The sequence below is a fragment of the Thamnophis elegans genome, chromosome 7 (genome assembly GCF_009769535.1).
Source record: "Thamnophis elegans isolate rThaEle1 chromosome 7, rThaEle1.pri, whole genome shotgun sequence".
In the NCBI taxonomy this organism is placed as follows: Eukaryota; Metazoa; Chordata; class Lepidosauria; order Squamata; family Colubridae; genus Thamnophis; species Thamnophis elegans.
Genome location: NC_045547.1, coordinates 66317021 through 66336124, shown reverse-complemented (window position 1 = coordinate 66336124; position 19104 = coordinate 66317021). Strand labels below are relative to the sequence as shown.

Here is a 19104-nt window from a genome sequence, read left to right as displayed (position 1 = left end):
TTTTACCCCTACGTGGGCTTCTCATTGGCTCGGAGCGTGGCGAACCGCGATTGGACCACGTGTTGGGAAACAGCACGAGGGTCTCTGCTGTGAGCCCAACGATTGGCGGGAGGTGAACGTGGGCGGGTGTTAAAAAAAAAAGGCGAAAGAGTTCTGAATGAGAAGGCCGGTGGCAGAGCCGGCCTTCGAAGCTGGCTTGGGTTGCTTCAAGCGATGAGAGCAGGTCGAGCTGCGCGGAGATGGCCGGAAGCTTTTGCTTTCCTCAGCCTTCTGGCCCTCCTCTCCTTCCCGCCCGCGTCGCCGGCTCTGGGCTCCCCTGAGGAGAGGCTCCGGCAAGCCTGCAGCACCTGTCGAGGGATCGTCGACCGGTTCACTCAGGTGGGAGAGGCAGGGAAGCTGAGGGCGCCTTTTCTCGGCGGCTCAAGGAGGGAGAGAGGGACCTTAACTGCGAGCCCACAGCTGGATCCCACTTAACGGTCCTAAATAGTAGGAGAAAGTTGGCTTTCCCCGCCCCCTCATTAAAACTAGTTGTTGTTTTTTAAATGGCAACACCAACAAGTTACTGTTTACTGTATTCCGTGTACACAAAATACTTGTGTGCGGGCTTATTTTTAATAGCATTATTAGTTAGGGGTGTGTCCTTAACAGGGAGGCTTCAGAAATTAACTCGAGACGGTGAAGTTTCTTGACATTCCTGCGTCCCTGCTTCCCCCCCACAACAACAACAACCCTATGAGGTGGGCTGGGCTGAGAGAGGGAAGGGGAGAGAGAGATGACAGGAAGAGACAACGGAGAAAGAGAGACAAAGAGACATGAGAGAGACAGAAAGAAAGTCATGAGATAAAGAGAGCGAAAGAGAAATGAGAGAGAGAGAAAGAGTTGAAAAAGAGATGAGAGACAGAGAGAGAGAGAGAGAGAGATCAGAGAAAGAAAGACAGAGAGGCCCAAAATGACCCAGCCAGCTTTCATGCATAAAAAGCAGGGCAAGACTTCAGAGCCTATGCAGGTAGTCCTCGACTCTCATAACCATTCGTTCAGTGACCATTGGAAGTTTTTAAAAAATGAGAAGTGACATGACCATTTTTCACACTTACAACCAGTTACAGTATGCCCATGGTCATGTGATCAAAAATCAAGCTAGCATGACACTTTTCTACGGTCATGTGATTACCATTCCCAGCCGGCTTCCAATAAGCAAAATCAATGTAGAAAACTAGATTTGTTTAACAATGGCTTCAACAACTGCAGTGTTTCACCTAACAGCCGTGGCAAAAAATGTAAAACAACTGCTTTGTTTCACAGTAGAAATTCCAGGTTCAGTTATGGACATAAGGAACAGGGTGGCTCAGAAGGTCGCCAGTTCAGCGGTTCAAATCCCTAATGCCACATAAGTGGCTCCCGTTACTTGTCCCAGCTTCTGCCAGCCTAGCAGTTTGAGCATGTAAAAATGCAATAGAAAAATAGGGACCACTTTGGTGGGAAGGTAACAGTACTCCGTGTCCCTTTGGTGTTTAGTCATGCCAGCCACATAGCCACGGAGACATCTTCAGACAGTGCTGGCTCTTCGGCTTAGAAACGGAGATGAGCACAGCCCCTAGAGCCGGAAATGACTAGCACGCATGTGCAGGGTAATCTTTGCCTTATGATCATAAATCAAGGACTGCCAGTACTAGCACCTCTGTCAATGCAAACTGGCTCTCATGTTCTAGAAGTGTTTCTTTTTAAAAATCCTTTAATTTTAAACCATGATAAAAAGCATTTGTTAAAACATTTCCTAATTCAAAGAGCACTTTCAAAAATGCTGCTTAATATTTGCTGGAAATATATATATTAATAGAGCTAAACCTTCGTATGGATCTGAAGTTTCAAAAGCTTTAAAAAATAAGTTAATTCATCTGCAGAGTAATACATTTCTGTATTGTATGTACACTTTATGTAAATATTTCTTACTGGACCTTGATAAAGTAAATAAAAAAAAGAAATAAAGTTAACTGTTGCTTTCAAATTTCTTTATAAACTATTCTTCAGAAACAAGGAAACAAAAAAAAATAACTTGTTATTACAAATATATAATTGATTATAATGTATAGTGTACTGAGGCTAGGGTATACATTTTTTGAAAAAGTGTCTGCTTTTTGATGGTAAAAACAATATTTTGAAAAATGTCATTTTATCACACTTGTGTTCTGAAGGGTCTAACAGACACAGCAAAGAAGAACTTTGGAGGTGGCAATACAGCGTGGGAAGAAAAAACATTATCAAAATATGAATCAAGGTATAGCAGATACTATATTTCTTCTCAGTGTGCTAATATGCTTTGCAGTGAGCAAGATCAAGATGCCTGGGACTGAATACAGTATATAAAACAAAAATCCTGTTAATTTAGAGTTAAGTACTTGACTCTGTTTAAAGACAGTAGGATAGCCTAATTGATAAGTGGTTGCATTGACAGTGCATAGAATCGTGTCCACTTTCTTAAGACCAACAGAATCAAACTGTTTCCAAATTACTGGGCAAAATGCCTCACAAGGACCTGCTCTGCACATGGGTTCTAGCTGGGAATGAATCCGAGTGATTTTATCTGACAGGTGTTCAATTTTTTTTTTTTCATGGCCCTGGAGATGATCATCTGAGCCCCACCCTGGCCTAAGAGCAATGAAGTGATCCAGAACAGGGCTGATGGCAACATTCTACAGAACTAATAAGAGAGGAGAAATAGTGTTATTTTGCCACTTTTATTGCCACAGGATAGATCTTAATAGCGGCTTTAAGTTGCATCCAATCAGAGTCATCCTTTGTTTTTCTCCAGTGGTGCTCTAGACTAAGGGTCCACAGACAGGGTCTCATTGGGAACTGGTCCATGCAAGTGGTAGGTGACCACCATTTGCACATGCACGGAATTGAGTTGCACACACGAAACCATCCCTGCCACCTGCCGCCACCACTTGTCCACGGAGTCTGAAAGATTGGGGACCACTGCTCTAGATTTCGCTTAACCTGTTTTAGAAGATCTCTCAGTTCCTCCACGAACCATGAGGAATGATGGATGTGAAGGGTTGGGAGAGGTCTCATAGGTGCAATTCTGTCCAAAGTCTATTCCATAAGTCTATTTTGCCTGTCTAGTATAACATTTTTCCATGTTCATCCTTGCACTCTGTCATTTTAAAATCTAATTTTCAAATCAGCCTTGATCGTGGCTCTGATTGAAACAGGTGAGAAAAGAAAAGGAAGATTGTTTTTTGGAATTCTTATTTATCCCAGCCCTTACAGTTCTCAAATCCCAATCCTAAATCTTCTTTTAAGAACTATATTATGTCATAATATAATATATATTGGTGGTTCTTAGTCACAACAGTGATAGTATGTCTTAATAGTGGCCTTGGAAAGGATGTGATAGCCTATAAAGAACACTTCCAACCATTACAAAACATCGGATTCCTCTGTGGTCACGTGATTTGGAGCTGTGTGCTTGACAACCTGTTTGTACTTAGAACTGGCATTCCATGATCATGTGATTGCTATTTGCAATGTTCTCCACTGGCTTCCCCAGAAAGTCAATGGAGAAACTAATAGAATCACAACCTGCTGCTGCCTCTGAAAAGGTTCTCCCTTTTCTCTGGGTATTGCCTAAAAGAGCTATTTAACCTTTGTCACAGCCAATGGCCCAGTACAGTGAAAGTATACAACACATTCATTGGAGTGTCCCATTAAGATCTGTATTTCCAATTTAATTTAATTGATTTTATCAGTCTGCTGATAAGGAAAAGCAGATAAAGGTAGCTTGTTGCATTATATTTATCTGTCCATTAGCTGTGTAGCTGAAAGCCTTCCATGCAGGGAGTTTCCTTCAGCAGAGAGCTCTTTTCAAAGTTTTGTAGTTTTGGGATGCTGAATATTTTATTACTGTAAGCTACTTCAGCTTAAAATAGATTGTTTGTTTGTTTGTTTATATTTCAAATTTCTAGACAGCTGTATTCCTCAAGGACATTGTAGTTGTAGATTACATAATATTAAAAGTTAATATCAACACTTGGTTTTTTTAGATATGTGCTTTAATTTTTATGGACACTTCAGCACTGTCAGAAAGGGTTCAACTCATTTGTTTTGTTTTGTTTTGTTTTATGTAGTGAAATTCGCCTTGTAGAAATTATAGAAAATCTATGTGACAGTAGTAACTTTGAATGCAACAACATGGTTGAGGAGCATGAAGAACATATAGAAACTTGGTGGTTCAAACGGTAAGTAAAACTACAATAAAACTTGTTTAAATATTGGCTGTAAGAAGTGCATGGTAAAGGTAGGGATTTTTTAAAACATAGACAATCTAAAGTAATATTAAATGCATTAAAAGCCCATTTTAAGCTGTAGTTTGGTAACATAATTCCCCTTTCTCTGTTAAATTGATAAGGCATGCTTATTTGCTATATACTTTAGTTAAACCTACATGAGTAGGATAAATTTGTTTTTGCTGCAGCATTTGTGTTGTGCCAATGGTTTTAAAATATCTAAAACTATTTTCAAAGATTTTGTGCAGACTAAAAGTAGATTGCATTTAGTGCAGCTGTTTCCCCCCTTCTCCTCCCACTTTGTTAAACAGTGGTAGATTACTCAGTGCCTTACAGAATTTTTGGACTGCTATGTCCGTAATTCTTCAGCAACAACTATGCCAAAGCATCTGGAGGGTATCCGGTTGGCTATACCCATTTAGGGTGCAAACATATAAATAAGGCAGGTGCTTTATGAATGGCACAATATAGTATAAGTATACATCAAATTCCTTGGAGTGTCCCCTTGAGACATATATTTCCAATTTAATGTATGAGTATGATTATAAGGAAAAGCAATTAATGATGGCTTATTGCACTAAATTGATATATCCATTGTAGGTAGACTACCCTGAGTTTTTTTTATCATCAGTGGATGGATATAATCATTCTTGAAGTTTTGTAAAGAAACTTCAATATCCTGCAGAAGCCTGGCATATTCTTTATTGGTGGCATTTAGAATTGAGATTCCCATCATTTTTACTATACATGGCTGCTAGATGCTACAGTAATGCACGTGATAAGCATTCTAGACATTATTTCCTAGGATTCCATGCTAAGGTTCTTGTCAATTCCAGATCGCATCTGTTCCATTTGCAACTAAAGAAGAGAATTTATCTAACTACCAGCCCTGACAGCACTACCTGGGATCAGAAGGGCAAGTTGTTCTTCCTTGTATATCATCACTTAGCTGCAAATCCTACAAACCAGTTTTTGGTTCTTGAGATACAGCTACATTTTGCTCAAAATTTTTTATTGAATACATATGTTCAGGGTTTTGGTGTGTGTTTGTGTGGAACATGCAGTCATACTAATTTATTATTTTACACATTTGTAATGATACCTTGCCCTTGATTAGTGATCCCTGGTTAAGTTAAGTTAAAGCCTCTTCCTTGTACTCTTCTGATAATTTTGAGCTTAATGGCATTTCCATAGACTCCACTGACAAAGGTCTACCTATGTAAGATCTGTAGCTATTGTTTTTTTGTAAAACTCTGCTGTTAAAAATTATTATGCCTTGTGTGTGTGTGTGTGTGTATTTGTGTGTGTGTGTGGTCAGTTGTCTCTAGCTGCTGCTGTAGAGCTACTGAAACCTTTAATCATATTTCAAATATGAGAGAGGGGTTAAAAAGATATTATGACTTTCTCCTCAAATGAAAATATCAGCAGTTACTAATTATCAGATTATAGCCTTAATTTAAAGTCCTTTTAGTCTTAAAAAAAAAAAAGTCCTGGACCCAGCCCTTTTTCATTTGGGGGCAATATGCTGACTCTCTAAACCGATAGGAGAGGCTGTAAAGCACTGTGAAGCGGTATATAAGTGCTATTGCTATTCTCCTCTTCTCTTGACTTTTTTTAACTTTGCTGCCATTTTTCACACAGGTAATTTATTCTAATTATTAATGCCTTGTGTTTCTAAGAGTATGTCCTAAATTAGTTTTCTCTTGGCTATCTTGTTCAGTATTTAACCTGTTGAACCCCTGGTCTGATGCACTTCCTGGCTTCATAGAGTTTTATTCTAAGATTTTTTAAGTACGATAGATAGTTTAGTTAACATCCTAGTTGTAGAGTTAGAGTTATGCCTAACTTTGATGCTTAGGGCTTAGACCAAATACTGCAATAAGTAGGTTGCAAATGAATACAGACAGAAATCAGTCAGCAATTGAAAATACAAGCTTCTGCTAGTGCCAATCAAAATTCAATCTCATTATCCACTGTGTTTTTTTTTTAAAGTATGGCTGGAAATAATGATGGGTGTAGCTTAACATCCACTACATAATCTGATGCTCTGGTAGGAAATTGTAGTGCAACTTCTCAAAAACAATTACGCAGACCTGGCCAGTGCAGGTAGTTGTGATACAACATACTACTTACAGCAAGGGAAGTTAGCTGATCTTTTTGCTTCCCTTAAAAAGTGGTTGTGTTACAGTTAAAAAGATCAAGCATAACAATTTAAGACATTAGATTCTCAAACTGTTAAAAGTTGTTTTACAAGTATCCCATTGTTCTCAAATGAACAGGTTTGTTATAATGAGTTAGGAAACAATTACGCTGCAATACCCTGGTTCACTTGTACAATTAATTGTCAGTTGCTCACTTCTTTATTCTGAATCAAGAGACCACGCTGTCTCTGTATATAATGCTACAGGTTAAAATGGCAGAGCAAAAGTGGCTGACAATTCATAATATATACACATCTTGTAAGGTGTTTACATTATTGCCATTTGGATTCAGTGGCAATTTGTAGTTGAGCTCTTGATCTCTTTTTGCAGAAATTAATGTTGGTGTGTAACTTGCACAGGTTAGCATGAAGTTCATGAACATATGTTATGTTTATGAATTATTTTATTCTTACAGGAAGAAGAAACATCCTGATTTGTTTAAGTGGTTTTGTATTGAAACAATTGAAGTTTGCTGCTCTGCTGGAACACATGGACCAGACTGTGTTGGTAATTAAACTTGAAAAGAGAAATACTGGAGTATTTCACATTAACAGAATTGAGAAGTTTTAATATAGATAATTAAGCATCATTTGTGCCATCAATGTTGTGAATTCTGCTGAAAAATCAGCAGTCATATGTGGGACAATATCTGTGTTTTTGTCTAGAGACATGATAGACCTGTGATGGCGAACCTATGGGATGTGTGCCACAGGTGGCACACAGAGCCATTGCCCTAGCTCAGCTCCACTCTACTCAGCATGCACATACATCTGCTGGCCAGCTGATTTTCAGATCTCTGCCGCACATTCGTGGAGGTTGGGGCGTGGGAGGTGCAGGAGGGTGGGAGGTTGTGCATGCATGTGCGGGGGTGGGGGGAGCAGAGGGTGGGGTGCGGCCTCCCCCGTGGCCCATTTTTGGTCCCAGGAGATTGTAGGGAGGCCTGCTAGACCCAAAACAGGGCACTGTATGAGTGTGTTGCGCACACATTGCATTATGGGTGCAGGCACGTATGTGTGCGCTGTCACGCATGTGCACGCTTTTGGCACAACATAAAAGTTAGTCATCACTGTGATAGACAATGTATTGGAATGAAATCAGTTAAATGAACTTCTTTAAATAAGTTTTGGAAGGATTATTAAGGATGCAATAAGCAGCTAAATTTCTAATAATAGCCTTATTTAAGAGCAAATGCTCTTGGATATATCACTAGATGTTTACCTTCTATGCTAAGATGAGGGAGATTGTTTGTTTTTAAGTTATTTTTCCTGTGCTTGCGGAGCAAAAAAAGAAAGCAATATATCAGTGATACATTACTGAAGTGTTATAAGATAAGGGGTAGGGGTGGGGTAAGTGAGTAAACGTTAGAATTATCCAATAGGAAGATACGTGGGATTTCTCACTCCCCACATATTATATCTATTTATTTTATCAAATTTATATGGCCACCCATCTCACATAAGGTGACTGGGAAGCACACAATAAAGCCAACTATTAAAGCCAAATATAAAGACCAAGTAAACAGTTGACATAAGTAAAACCAAAATTGCAAGAGGGTTAATTAGAATGTCATATGTGGGACAATATCTGTGTTTTCTATTGTCAGGGGATCTGCAGGCCTGATTAAAACCACATTTTTGAGGGCTCTGCAAAAGTCCACAAGGATTTGGGTAACTTCACCTCAGATGGAATAATGTTCCAGAGAGCGGGTGCCAAAACAGAAAAGGCTTGTCTACTGTATCCCATCAGGCAAGCAGGACTTGCAACCTGCTTCTCCTACTCACCTGCTAGGATGAGTAGAAGTAATTAGTGAGAGGCAGTCCCTTAGATAACCTATAGAATAAGTTGCAGAGCCTGCAGGTGGTTATTAAACATGTTTGAATATTTCTGACACTTTTAGTTGAAACACAGATAAAATGTCTTTATAGGTTTCCTATTCATCATGAAATGTACAGATAACTATACTAAGATTGAACTACAGCAAGAGAAACTGTAACAAAACATTTTGTTTTACCTGTGATGTAAATGTTCTGCTTATTTGAAGCTTGTCGTGGGGGATCAGAAAGGCCTTGCCATGGAAATGGCGATTGTGATGGAGATGGCACTAGAGCTGGTGATGGATCATGCAAGTGCAAAAAGGAGTATCAAGGAGAATTCTGTTTGGACTGTTCTGATGGATTCTACAACTCTTACAGAAATGATACACATTCTGTTTGCATAGGTATGTTTACATGCTTATATTATTTGGGGTTATTGGTTAATTAGCATCTTTGATTTCATACATTCGCACATTATTTTGTAGTAAATACTTGCATTGAATATGCATGTAATTAAATGTACAAAACAAGATGAAGTGAGTACATAAAATTCAAGAGTTCCATTTATGTCAATGTTATTAATTCCTCCTGTTTAGGAAACTTAACTTGCATTATTGAACACAACAAATGCAGTATAGTACTGTACAGCTAATAATCATTTCAGTTTGCATAGTAGTTAACAGTTATAATGTTATGGTGATTAAGCAATGTATTAATGGGCAAGTAGGCAATACATCAATTTAATGTAATTAATTGTGCCATTGAAGTTTTATATATTATATATTTCTAAAATGCTTTTAATTATAAAATGTAACCTTTCTTTTTAAAAATGCCCTCATGCACCTGGTTTTTAGAGTCATCCCAAATAAGAGAATATACAATATTTAGGATTGAACTGTGAAGTCCTTGTGCCCTCTGAGCTTGTTTGCATACACTTCATTATGAAGTAGATTACCTCATCACTGTTAGTGAGTATGTGTGGTGTTTTCTCCCTACATATATATACCTGCCAGTGTCAATGAGGATGTGGTTTTCTCCTTAGTAAGTTAAGGTAAGCTCAGAGACCACCAAGGGTCTCCATATTGTTTTCTGCTTTATAGTTTGTCTGGTGTTAATCCATGCTTCTTTTGGTGTACTGGAGGCGATATGTTCTGGTCCCCAAAATAAAAGTACCGTATTTATCGGCGTATAACACGCAGTTTTAAAACTAAAATTGCAAGCTTAAACCCTGCCTGCGTGTTATACGCCGATACTCCGGGTGGCAGAAGCCCGGGACCCAGTCAAATTCGCTGCGCAAGGTGAAACGGCCGGCAGCAGCCCTGCTCTCCTGCTGCGGCTTCTGTTTCAATAGGGAAGAAAACTTCCTTTCGCTTCCCGGGCTTCTGCCGCCCGGCAGAAGCCCCGGGACCCAGTCAAATTCGGGAAGCGAAAGGAAGTTTTCTTCCCTACTGAAACAGAAGCCGCAGCAGGAGAGCAAGACCAGCGTCCGTTTCAGTCGCTTCCCTTGTCCGTCTTGATTGCTGGAAGCAGTAACAAACGGCGCGTCCGCTCCGCATCGCCCTGACAACCACCCCAGCCTCCGGCTACCGGGCCTCGCTGGAGTCAATTGCAAAGCTGCGTTCAGCGCTTTGAGGACCTGAGGCATCTTGGGAAATGTAGTTCCCTATCAGAAAGAATGGAGTAGCTGCGAATTTGTAACAACATAATATAACTTGGTGCTTCGCAGGTTACGAAAATCTCGTTTGATTTGCACACTGTTTTTTAAAAGTTAGATAAAGAAATTATGCTGTGAAAGCGACTAGATAGCCCCCCTCCCCTTCCTGTGTGTGAGAAAGGGAAGGAGAGGAAGGAAGGAGGGAGGGGGGAGGAAAAGAAGAAGGGAGGGGGGGAGAAGATGGAAGGAGAAAAGATGGATGGAAGGAGAAAGAATGGAAGGAGAAGGAGGAAGATGGAAGAAGAAAGGAAGAAAAAGAAGAAGGGAGGGAGAAGGAAGGAGGTAGGAAGAAAAGGGGAAGAGAGGGAAAGAGCAGAAAGACAAAGAGGATGAAGTTGATAGGCAAGAGGAAGGGGGAAGGAAGGGAAAAAAGAGGGAGAGAGTGAAGATGAGGAAGAGGTTTTTGGTTTTCCAAAAAGCAGTGATTCTGATTAAGTTTTTTTGCTCAAAGAGGTGTTTTTTCATTTCATATTTGCCTTTTAAGAGGAGTTAATGTTATAATTCATGTTCTAATGTTATAAATTTTAATCCAACATTAAGTTCCGAGCTTCCAAGTCATTTATTTTTAATGAAAAAAATTTTTACTCAAATTTTTGTGTTAAAATGGGGGGTGCGTGTTATACGCCGGTGCGTGTTATACGCCGATAAATACGGTAGATAATGAGACAGAGAATGATAAGATCCATGATTCTGGGTATTTCAATCTTAGTGTATTTGGCTAGATCAGGATTTTTGTGTGTTCTGGTCATAACTTGTTTCTGTTTCTTTGGGAGTATCTGTGGTGTGCTAGTATTTATTTAGTTTGAAATCAGCATTCATGGTCATTAGACAACTTTTACTAAGATCGAAATACTGAGTTAACGTAAAGAAGAATTACCCTACCTGCCTTGTTTGTTTATTTGGTTGTTGCAAAAAGGTCTAATTTTGTTGAGTTATACCTAAAATTTGAATATATGTCACAAATACTTGTGAACAGCAAGGCTCTGCACAGTCTTGAAGAATATTGACCAACAAATAATTTAGTGTCAAATTGACATGGTAATAATTCATACATTGGGAAATAACATGTTTAGAAATCACAGTTAAAAAGAATAAGGATAACATGGCCATTATTTTTTGAAACAGCTGTGCGCACACAACACACACACACACATATAACATAGCACAACAGACAGACATATCTGAAAATATATAGATGCATACATGGATGTGTTTTACTTTTTCTTTCCTATTTTGGTCCTGCTTAATCAATCCAAAAAGAGGAAGGCAAGACGATGGAAGAAGAGAAGGGTCACAGTGGCTAAGTTTCCATGTGCTTCTACCAAGTGTTCTGGAGGTGGGACTGGAATGTCTGCCCTGAGTTAATCTGAATAAGGAATCCTGACTGAGATACAGTGGGAGGAAAGAAAGCAAATTATACTATACATAACAAAGCAGAGAAAGATTTCAAAACAATGAGCAGGAAAGAAAGCAAAGTTTTCCTTTTTCCCCCAGTATATTTTTTGAGCTTTAAACATACCATATTTTTCGGAGTATAAGACGCACCTTTCCCCCTCCCCCCCAAAAGAGGATGAAAATCTGGGTGCGTCTTATACTCTGAATGTAGCTCCACCCACCCGCTCCGTACATCGCATTTCAGGTGGTTCCAGGAGCGGAGGGGGAATCCTCACTTCCACATGGAGCCTGATTCCCGGACTGCCCGAGAAGGGGCAGGTGAGGTGGGCTCTGCAGAGAACACTGTAATAACATTTTTGGGTGGCAGCGCAGCGATCCAAAGCCAAAGCCTTTGAATCAAGCTTTATTGTATCCAATTCCAGTTTTTTAAATTCCCAATCTAATGTCCTGAGAAATCTAACATCTCTGAGGCACCTCTCATTTGCAGGAGAAGGAGGAGGGCAGCATATACAAAAGCCTCTTGAGTAAATGGGGGGGAAAGCTGCGTTTGGAACCTGCTGAAGGTTAGCTCATGCAGAGGAGAAAGGATTTAAGGAGAGGAGGAAATGGCTGTGGGAGGCAAGGTTAACCAACACATTGTTACTGTAAATGCCCTTGTATGGGAAGAGTCTGGGCCCCCGCCAGTGACGTGCGGTGAGGTTTATGGCCGGTGAGGCAAGCGGGCAAAAGCCACCCTATGTTTGCCAGCAGCGTGGCTTTGGCATGGCTTTCGGAAAGCCGCACCAAAGCCCTAGCACGGCTTTCCGAAAGCTGCCCCCCGAAGCCCCGACACGTCCCGCTCTATGGCGGGCAAGGCTTTAAAAAATAAAAAATAAAGTGCCAGCCCGCACTCCAGCAGAGGCGAGTAAAGCACACACACACACACACAAATTACTTAAAATAATGCAAATTACAATTACTTACAAATTACAATAATTTTGAATTCCTCCCCCCTTCCTCCGACCCACATACCTTTTGCAGCTTTTTCACAGAGGATTTCAACTCTCGTCTGCCATGATGAAAAGGTAAAAAATGTAAAAAGAAAAAGGCAAGAGCTGCTGAAGTCAGGTTGGGTTAGCTGCTGCCAAAGCCTCCAATGGATGACTCTGCTTAACTGTTTAAAAAAAGCCTCTAAAAAAAGTGCCCTCTACAAGAGGAGTTGAGAGAACCACGTGCCTCATCTACATGAGGAATTTTTCGGCTTTTAACCCTTGCTTAACTCTGCTCAAGTGATCATAAAGATAGACTAAATGAGGAACGTGGTTCTCTTGTCTCCTGCAGAGGGCACTTTCTAGAGGCTTTTTTAAACAGTTAAGCACTAAGCAGAGTCATCTACTGTGACTCTGGCAGCAACTACCTCAGCCTTCTTCCTTTTACATTTTTTTTTCTTTTCATGATGACAGTGGTGAGGCCCTACCTCCCCTGACTGCACGTCACTGGCCCCCGCAGCAGGTGTCCCTCCAAGAGGGCTTCAGCGATCCCAAGCACCACCAGCGCTGGGCCAGCTTCTTCAAGCAGCCAAGTCCCTCTTCGGCCCCCATGAAAATCATCCCCACCCCACCCATTCCAGTTAAATCCGCGTAGGATGATAGGGTTTGTATTAAATGGCTAAAGAAATCTGTGCTGCTCATTATCAAAATCCGAGTGGAAGTGAGGATCCCCGCCACCTGGAACCACCAGAAAATGCGAGGCACACAGGCAGGGATGGTATGTGGCAATCCTTGCAGCCTGGAACAGCTGGTTGGGGGTATTCCACCCTTCAATCAGCTGCTCCTCCTGAATCAGGCTGCTGAACCTGGCCAGGCCATTTGCTGTTTGCTGCAAGGACGCCAGCCAGATTACTACCAATGGATGCTGGTAGGCAGAAGCAGAAACTTTTTTTTCCAGTTTTCTTCCCCCAAAATTAGGGTGCGTCTTATACTCCGAAAAATATGGTAGCTATAAAATTCCTATTCCAGGAATGACTCAGACATGAAAATAAAATGTGGAAAAAGAAGCAATATTTTGTACAGTTGCTTTCTTTTTCTGTTTCAGTTGCAAACTTTTTCAAGTTCTGTATGTCCATAACAATCTTGCAAATGTTGCTTCTCTTAATAGCATGTCATGATTCATGTAAAACATGTACCGGGGCAACCAACATGGACTGTAAAGATTGTAAAGAAGGTTGGGTTAGAAATGAAGAAGCCTGTGTAGGTAAGAATGGCTGTGTGATACTTCTTTTAAAAAAATCTGCCAAATAATTTATTAATCTAAAGCAGAGCTATCAAACTCCCAGCCCAGGGGGGGGCGGATGCATCATGGGCTGGTCACACCCATATCCAGTTTAGCAAAAGGGGGAAAAGTCCCGCTACATCATGTAACGCCACCATGATGACGTAAGTTTGACACCCCTGATCTAAAGGATGAATGATCATCTTTTCTTTCTCATATGCACTATAGATGTTTATGCTGCCTATCATTTCTCAAGAAGGAAAGTTTTTAAATATAGCAAAATTGTAGCTCTGTAGCTTATTCATATCAAGTTCTCCCAACTCTGTTCTTACTTTGTAACATAATAGCTTGTATTTTTCCATCATAAATGAATTCAATTCTTTAATGGTTAACTGTTTAGTTTTAAAATAAAGGCAAAGATGGGAGGAGAATTAAATGATATGTAGTTGTATTCATTAAATAATATTGGGAAACTGATACATTCACATGTAACCATAATTTGTTAAGCAGCCAGAACTAGTTTTGCAGATAAGAGAAGTCTTCACAGTTTATCAACCTACTTCTGATTTATTTTGCCTCTTCTTTCACTATTCCTGTTTGTGGATCATTTTGTTTTTAGAAAAGAAACAAAGCGGACAACTGTGTAAATCATAAAGATCATTTAATGTTTGATTAAATGTAACTAATACAGTACAATCTATATTTTAGCATATCAGATTTCTTTTAAAGATTTGAACATTTCCATTATTCTGGCTACAACCTTTAATGTGGATTCATTTTTTCAGATGTGGATGAATGTGAAGTAGAAGAATCTCCTTGCAATTCTGATCAATATTGTTTGAACACAGATGGTTCTTTCGCCTGCAAAGGTTCATTTTTTACTATTTCTGAATAAATCACAATATGTATAGACAGCTTATTTTGTTATTTCATACTAACAAAAGTGCCGATTGTTAGGAATGAAATTTTCAAAATAATTAGTGGACCTTCACTTCAATTTCAAATTTAAAATTTGATATGGCACTGCATTTGACATTTAAGGCTTGGCATTGCATTGTGTGTGCTCTTTCAGATTTCCCTAATATTCTTGTTAAATTGAAAATGTGGGGGAACATGACTGAGGACCCAACTTAATGCAAATATTTTTATACAAATATCTTAGTCATCAGTGTAACTATTGCCTCGTTAATTGTGTGTCCATTAATTTTGTATTTTCTCTAGCTAACCATGCCTGTTTGTCATGTTAAATGTAATGACTTGTTACTATATATAAATGTGCAGCAAAACCCACACTCACCCCAACTATGTTACCTAGTTGTGTAATGAAATGTCTCCGAGCAAATAATTATTCTCAAAGAGCAAGAACTCCATCGTAATGGAATTTTTATTTTACATTTTAGCATGTGATCATAGCTGCTTGGGATGTACAGGAGAAGGGCCTAATAAATGTAAAAGCTGTGTAACTGGCTATGAAATGAAAGAAGAAACATGCACAGGTTAGATTATTATAACATCATGGATATACAACATTTTTGAAACTGTTAATATTATTTAATAATTCATCTGCATATAGTTAAAGTTCAATTTACCATACATTTTTGTAGATATAGATGAGTGTTCCCAAACCGAAGAAGTGTGCACAGGAGAAAATACCAATTGTATTAATACTCCAGGAGGTTACAAATGTATCTGCTCAGAGGGCTTTGACGATAAAGATGGCATCTGTGTTCCATCTATAAAAGCAGGTGAGCAATGGTCTTTCCAGTGGGATTTGGGGGGAGAGTAATGTAGTAATAATTACTAATCCAAAGCAAGTTTCAGTGTTCCCTTTAAATATATTTTTACATTTCAAGCTGATCACTATATTTTCTAAATGATTCCTGGTATTAAAATCATAAAGACCAAATCCTGCCATGAAACTCATCAGCAATTTTGCACCAATAATTATGTCAACCTAGGCTCACCCTTTCCAGCCTGTTGTTCTCCAGCTAGAGTGGGAATTCTGATGTTGGCCATCCAACATGGAAGGCACCACATTAATAAGACAGGGTGGTGAATGCAACAGTAAAGTTGAGAACAAAAGCAAGAGTCAGGCTGTGAGAAGATTGTGTCATGCAATGTAACAGATGACTATCTGTGTATCAAAAAGTAGGCTAAAGATTCAGCTCCCCAAATTTATTTGAGCCACGATTGAGTCTCAACTGTGGTACAGTCAAGTTCAGCTCAAGAACTGTATTAGCAATGGAGCAAAGAATCTGTAGTAAGGATTTCAGAAACTTAGCTGGTACAACCTGTAAGTACAGACATCCTTGCAGATGCAACATTGTGAACTATATAGCAGAATACTTACTGATGACAGAGTACATTCCTGTCTGCATTATTCTTTTAGTACATATTCTTTTAGTACAAGTATTGGGTGGACATTCATATGGTTTGAAAAAGAGAATATATACCGTGTTTCCCCGAAAATATGACCTACCCCAAAAATGAGCCTTAGAACAATTTTCATGCATTTGCCTAAGCCCTACCCCAAAATAAGTCCTAGTTAAGCCCCATCCACCATCTGCTTGTACGAGGTGGGATGAGGCACAGGTGTAAAAATCAAACTAGGAATGGTGGGGTGGAGTACCCCACAGCCACTTAATTGCCGCAGCCAGGCTTCCTATGCCCCGACATATGTTGTGCCACTGCCTGACACCTGCAGCCGTTTGCGGCCGCTTGCAGGCGGATGCCATGTGGTGCATCGCTCCAGTGCCACCGCTCATGGCCAAGTGGCACATAGTGCATCGCGCCGGTGTCACCGCTCGTGGTAGAACATCATGAGACTAGCACCTATGCTGCCTCTCACATGCACTACAGCACAATGTGCCACACAGCCTCCTGCGAGCGGCAGCACTGGTGCAATGAGCCTCGCAGTATCTGGCCACAAGCGACCACAGAAGTTGGGCAGTGGTGCAAGAGATGTCAAGGCATGGGAGGCATGGCTGTGGTGGTCCTAGAGTAAGCAGGTAAGACATCCCCTGAAAATAAGAACAGTAGATGTACTGGCTGCTTTAAAAAAATACGGCAAGACCCCCTCCTTATGCACGATATTTCATGTGCTTTTAAGGGCTTTCCATTTCTCCTTCCAGCAGAAGAGTAGACAAAATGTCTCTTGCATGGTATTTTGCCAACATAAAGAAAAATAGGCCATTGCCCTCCCTGGGCGCATCAATACACTTTCTACACAAGCATTGGCACTTCTGAATACTAGGCAATAGCAGTAGTGTGACTGTAGGAATTACATTTAATTAAGATTCATTCATTTTGACAGAAGAGAAAACATCAGCAAATATAAGTTCATCTGATACCCATGAAGAATTGTAATCTACATTCCAAGATGAGACATCGATATCTAACCCTTAAGTTATTGAACTGAAAACCACTACCCAAGGTGATATGTAAATGGTGTTATATAAGTGCAGGTTGCCAGTATGATTCCCTTCGGAAGTGAATGATAAATTGTTCATAAAATTGCAATTCTGTACAAAATAAGAACAATGACTACTTTTTATACAGGCGTTATACTATCCTAGTAAAAGTGATTAGTGACATTTGCTTAAATTGAATGGATTGTGCCCATTTCAGCACTATTTGTCATTTGTGGAGCAATAGAAAAGGAAAGTACTTAGCAAACAAAAGACTTTTAGATCTGAACCTTTTCAATGTTGGTAAAAGAAGAGTGGCATTTGGGAAAAACTGAGTAAAATCTTTATGGTCAACTTTGTCATTAAAGATTTATTGTGGCTGCTTTGTATTTTCTGTAAGCTTTGTGTGATGGTATTCATTTTTAGTTCTCAAAATCATTTTTATGTGTCTAAGGTATATTAACCATCATTGATAGCTCATGATACCAATGGTACCTCATGAATTGTAAGATCAGCTTTATATTGTAAAAATGGCAGTTCTAAATTTCCATTGGAATAAGCCTCTGTCCATCAAAATAGAAGAAATTATAATCTTTAGGAACAAATGAGTACTTAATTGTTCTTTAAAAAGTAAAAGTTCCCCTTGCACATATGTGGTAGTTGTTCCCGACCCTAGGGGACAGTGCTCATCTCTGTCTCAAAGCCGAAGAGCCAGCGCTGTCCGAAGATGTCTTCGTGGTCATGTTGCCGACATGACTAAACACTGAAGGCACATGGAATGCTGTTACCTTCCCACCAAAGGTGGTTCTCATTTTTCTACTTGCATTTTTACATGCTTTTGAACCGCTAGGTTGGCAGAAGCTGGGACAAATAACGGGAGCTCACTCAGTTACACAGTGCTAGGGATTTGAACCACGAAACTGCCAACCTTTCTGATCGACAAGCTCAGCATCTTAGCCACTAAGCCACCGTGTCCCTTAATTATTGTTTACATCCATATTAGAAAACAGAATGTGATATGTCAATTGCCTTTATACTTTTAATAAAATATGTAGATCAATTGTGAATTACAGGTAAGTCAAAATCAGACCACATCATCAAAAATTTACAATGCCACAAAAAGATTTTAAATGTGTTTAAATAAGGTATATTTAAATTCATAGTAAAGTCTAATGCAAGAACATTCTGATCATCACCTTTAAGAAATTAAATGAGCTGGTTATGAGATCAAACAGCTAAGCCAGGTTTGTTCATGCAGCCAGCTATATGGAATCATTAAAATGTTGCTAGAAAGCCAGTTGTCGGCTCACGTAGCACCTGAATCATTTGCTGGTGCAACATTTTTATGCCTGGAGTTTACATCTGGACTTTGTGACCTACCTTGGGAATGCAGGATGAGTAGCCAGATCTACACTTTGGGCCTTTTGGAGCTGTATTGTGGGAAGTGGATTGCAGAATGGAATGGATACCCTGTGTATACCCTATGGGAAATCATAAAACATATGTTTTGTTCCTTGGCTAAACCCTACCCACAAAATCTTCAAGACTTAATATACACTTTGCAGCTGTTCCCAAAAATGGAGTCGAAAAAGTTTAAAATTTATGTCACATTCTGTATTGGGAGCAAATGAGCTGTTGGGGTGCCATAAATAAGTTATGTGCTTCAGAAAAATGTGGTACATGATGAAATGCTTATCCAACTTACTTTTAGGGTTCTAAATAATACAACCATAGCAAACAGAACTCTGAGGCAGGTAGATTACCAAAGAATAGTTTTATTGGATATATTGGCACAGACTGGTGAAAACTGACTAAAGGTTCCCACGCTTTTCACCTTATTAAAAGTAAAAGATTTTCTCCATCAGTCACATGGTCCAATCAAGGTGCTGTCCGGTTGCCTAGTAACTTCACTCTTCCTTTCTCTGGCCGTCTATGGGAATGCCCTTGGTTCCCAGGGGAAAGTATTTTGTTTTGGCTACAAAACTCCAGCTATCTCTATTTCCTCCCTTCTTATCCCTCAGCTCCAGTGTGGCAACA

At 39.7% G+C, this 19104-nt stretch overlaps 1 protein-coding gene across 1 annotated transcript; it reads left to right on the top strand.

The window, feature by feature from the left end:
* Nucleotides 1-127: 127 nt before the first annotated feature.
* Nucleotides 128-17466, top strand: CRELD2 (cysteine rich with EGF like domains 2). Its single transcript, XM_032221953.1, has 10 exons — nt 128-378; nt 2193-2275; nt 4128-4238; nt 6903-6994; nt 8529-8705; nt 13547-13642; nt 14446-14529; nt 15061-15156; nt 15265-15405; nt 16974-17466. The coding sequence occupies exons 1-10, from the start codon at nt 214-216 to the stop codon at nt 17024-17026; spliced, it is 1098 nt and encodes a 365-aa protein (XP_032077844.1). The 5' UTR covers nt 128-213; the 3' UTR covers nt 17027-17466.
* The last annotated feature ends 1638 nt before the right edge of the window (nt 17467-19104 follow it).